The sequence below is a fragment of the Nematolebias whitei genome, chromosome 14 (genome assembly GCF_014905685.2).
Source record: "Nematolebias whitei isolate Nwh7 chromosome 14, NemWhi1, whole genome shotgun sequence".
Lineage (NCBI taxonomy): Eukaryota > Metazoa > Chordata > Actinopteri > Cyprinodontiformes > Rivulidae > Nematolebias > Nematolebias whitei.
In genome coordinates, this window is record NC_056511.1 from 2,223,017 (window position 1) to 2,226,452 (window position 3,436).

At 45.6% G+C, this 3,436-nt stretch overlaps 1 protein-coding gene and 1 pseudogene across 1 annotated transcript in view; one reads left to right on the top strand and one right to left on the bottom strand.

Moving 5' to 3' along the window:
* LOC119420771 overlaps positions 1 to 3,436 on the top strand; it is a 261,041-nt pseudogene that overhangs the window by 9,348 nt on the left and 248,257 nt on the right.
* LOC119420737 (arrestin red cell) overlaps positions 1 to 3,436 on the bottom strand; it is a 5,082-nt gene that overhangs the window by 492 nt on the left and 1,154 nt on the right. Inside the window, exons 5-10 of the mRNA XM_037688167.1 lie at positions 3,188 to 3,272; positions 3,045 to 3,117; positions 1,071 to 1,208; positions 906 to 989; positions 406 to 482; positions 278 to 332 (exon numbers count right to left, since the gene is read on the bottom strand). Of these exons, the coding sequence (XP_037544095.1) occupies positions 278 to 332; positions 406 to 482; positions 906 to 989; positions 1,071 to 1,208; positions 3,045 to 3,117; positions 3,188 to 3,272 (512 nt within the window). The remainder of the gene's footprint in view (positions 1 to 277; positions 333 to 405; positions 483 to 905; positions 990 to 1,070; positions 1,209 to 3,044; positions 3,118 to 3,187; positions 3,273 to 3,436) is intronic.

The following is a 3,436-nucleotide window of genomic DNA, read 5'->3' on the forward strand; positions in this document are numbered from 1 at the left end:
ACTACTCCATCACTCACTCATCACTACTCCATCACTCACTCATCACTCCTCCATCATCACTCCATCACTCACTCCATCACTCTTTCCACCATCACTCCATCACTCTTTCCACCATCACTCCACCATCACTCTTTCCACCATCACTCCTCCATCACTCATCACTCCTCACTCACTCACTCACTCACTCACTCACTCACTCACTCACTCACTCACTCACTCACTCCTCCATCACTCCACCATCACTCACTCGTTCATTAAATCGGTTCTTACGACTCACTTTGTGTCGAACTCGATCAGGTTGGTGTCGATGGGGGGGTCGGACTCTGGCACAGCTGGAACACAAATACACATTCAGGTTTCTATGGAAACAGACTCCGCCTCCACAGAGCGTGAAGGTGTTCTCACCTGACTGGGGGCGGGACGCGGGCGGCTCCACAGGTTTAGGATGCATCAGGATGAAGGGCAGTTCCACAGAAACGTCTCTGAGAAGAAGAACGGGTTGATTGAAGTTTGGTAAAGGTCAAAGGTCGTGACCCGCCTCACAACTACAGCTGGTAGGTTAATCTGATGGCCTTTGACCTTAGTGTTTGACCAGCACGTGAAAGCAGATTTATGAACAACCATCTACATTTAACTAGTTTGAAATCAGTTTAAACTGAGCAGTGATGAGAACTACAAGGCCACTTATCAAAACAACATTTCCCAGAATTCCTACCGACTTACAGCCCACATTTAGAAACGGTTAAAAAACTCCCTGGTGTCGTTGCCATGGATACGACCCGTTTAAATATAATTTCAGCTCTGAACAATGATGATGGAAGAATCACGTAAAGGTTTCATCAAACACCACTGAAAAGAGCAGAGAGACAGGAAGTGACATCAGCTGAGCAGGAAGTGAGTCTTACCCGCCGCGTGAGACCACGAGCTTGACTTTGACTCTGTAGGACACCAGGATACCCAGAACCTCCTTGTTGGTGACGTCCTTCACTCTGAAACGCACACAGAGACACCTGGGGTCACGTGACTGCACACCTGAGTGAACCAGGTGGCCCTGGGGTCATGTGACTCACATGGTGGACGAGGCCAGGTTGGTGTCTTCGTGTTTGAGTTTCCCGTCCAGAGCGAGTCCTCTCTTCTCTCTGTTCTTGTCCAGCGTCGGGGTCAGAGTGTACACCTTACAGAAGGTGGAGCTGGAGGACACCTGGTCGCTATGGAGACGACACGCTGCTGTCAGGTAAACCTCTACAGACCGACCTCACACTGGTTTATACTGAAACACTGGAGACCTTTAAACCAGTTTGACCTTTGACAAAAGTCAGCTCATCTCCAGTTTACACTGCCGTCTAAACAAGTCTGAACCAATTTACGCTTAAACCAGTTTGAACCAGTTTACACTACTGTTTACACCAGTCTGAACCAGTTTATATGTAAACCAGTCTCAACCAGTTTGAACAAGTTTACTAAACCAGTCTCAATCAGTTCATACTTAAACCAGTTTGAACTAGTTTACACTGCTGTTTAAAGCAGTCTCAACCAGTTTACACTAAAAACCAGTTTGAACCAGTTTAGACTGCCGTTTTAAACACATTTGAACTACTTTACTAAACCAGTTAGAATCAGCTTACTAAAAGAGTTGGGACCAGTTTAGTAAACCAGTTTCACTTCTGTACAAACCAGTTTACTAAAATAGAACCGGTTTACACTCATTTGAAACGGTTAACTAAACCAGTTTAAACCAGTTTACAGCAGTCCCTTGTTTATCGCTGGTGTCTGATTGGAGGGTTTCAGCTGGGATCACTGGTGTGAGTGCTGGGATCACTGGTGTGAGAGCTGGGATCACTGGTGTGAGAGCTGGGATCACTGGTCTGAGAGCTGGGATCACTGGTCTGAGAGCTGGGATCACTGGTGTGAAAGCAGAGCAGACGACTTCAGGCATGAGGCGTCAGACGAGAGCAGCAAACAACAACAACAACAACAACAACAACAACAACAACAACAACAACAACAACAGGTTTAAAGTTATTTAAAAGAAATGATTGTAAAGTCTGCTGGGGGCTGGGGCCCAACTGTCCAGTCCGAGCGGGAGGACATTTCCCGGTGGCCTGGCCGTTCACCGAGGGGGACTGAACGCTCGGTTCTGGTCGTGCTTGATTATTTAAATTAAAGCTGCTCATGCCGCACGGGTCGTTTATTTAAACAGTATTTACATTTAAATTGTTTATTTACACAGAAGGAGGGAGACTGGAGTGAGAAGTGGGCGGGGCAGAGCGGAGACCATGACCACATTGCTGCAGGAGGAGCTTGTCTCTGCACCTGTGGGCTGCACACAGGTGCTAAACCACTTTAAACAATTTATTTGAAACAATTTATTTTAAATAAACAATCAATGCTTTTCGTGCGGCTCATCCATCAATCAATGTGCGTCATGTCCAGTCTTATTTTGAAAAACCACGAAAGAGCGAGTCCACGACAGTCGAACCACGAAGTAACGAGGGACTACTGCTTTTAAACTTGTTTGAACGTTTACACTTTAAACAAGTTTGATCCAGTTTAAAATGCCGTTTAAACCATTAGAACCAGTTTGCTAAACCAGTTATAATTGCTTTAAACTTCTGCTTAAACCAGTTTGAACCCATTTACAGTTACACTAAGTTACACTTCCATCATAAAAACACAACTGGTTTAAACAACCAAAAGCTCATCACCAGTTTGACCGGTTCACACTGGCTTTAAAACCAGTTTCAGATTAGAATTAATTTAAAACCAATGTAAACCTGTTGAACCAATTCAGATTTATTTGAACAAGTAATTTTGTTCATCTCTAGTTTAACTCCACTTTGAACCAGTTCAAGATAATAAACCAGATTACGTTCACTTGAAGCTGGTGTCAAACTGGTCTGAAGTCCTTGGCCTCATTTGTCTCCTTGTTTAAAACAGATGAAACCCGATTCAGTTCACTTTGGTTTAACTTGTTGGAACCATTTCTAAACTGGTGCACAGGTGATGTAAACTGGTGAAACCAGTTTGGGATCAGTGGGACTTACTCTGCCTCCAGCTGGGCCACTGGACATTTGTACTGGGCGGTGCTGAAGAGACAGATGTCGGCGTACTGACGCACTGAAAGGAGAGGGAGCTCGTTAACAACCGGAGAACGTCTGAACGGTTCCAGGGTCCGGACCAGACGTACCCGAGATCTTGACTCTCTTCACCGTCTTCGTGGAGTTGTTGGTGACGTGAACGTTCACACTGATGGGCTCTCCGTGGTAATACAGCTGCACAGGTGCATGATGGGAAACGGAGTTCAGAGTCAGACAGACTTCACCTGAGCTGCTTTACATTTACCAGAGTGTGTGTCTCTGTGTGTGTGTGTCTCTGTGTGTGTCAGTGTGTGTGTGAGTGTGTCTGTGTCTCAGTGTGTGTGTGAGTGTGTCTGTGT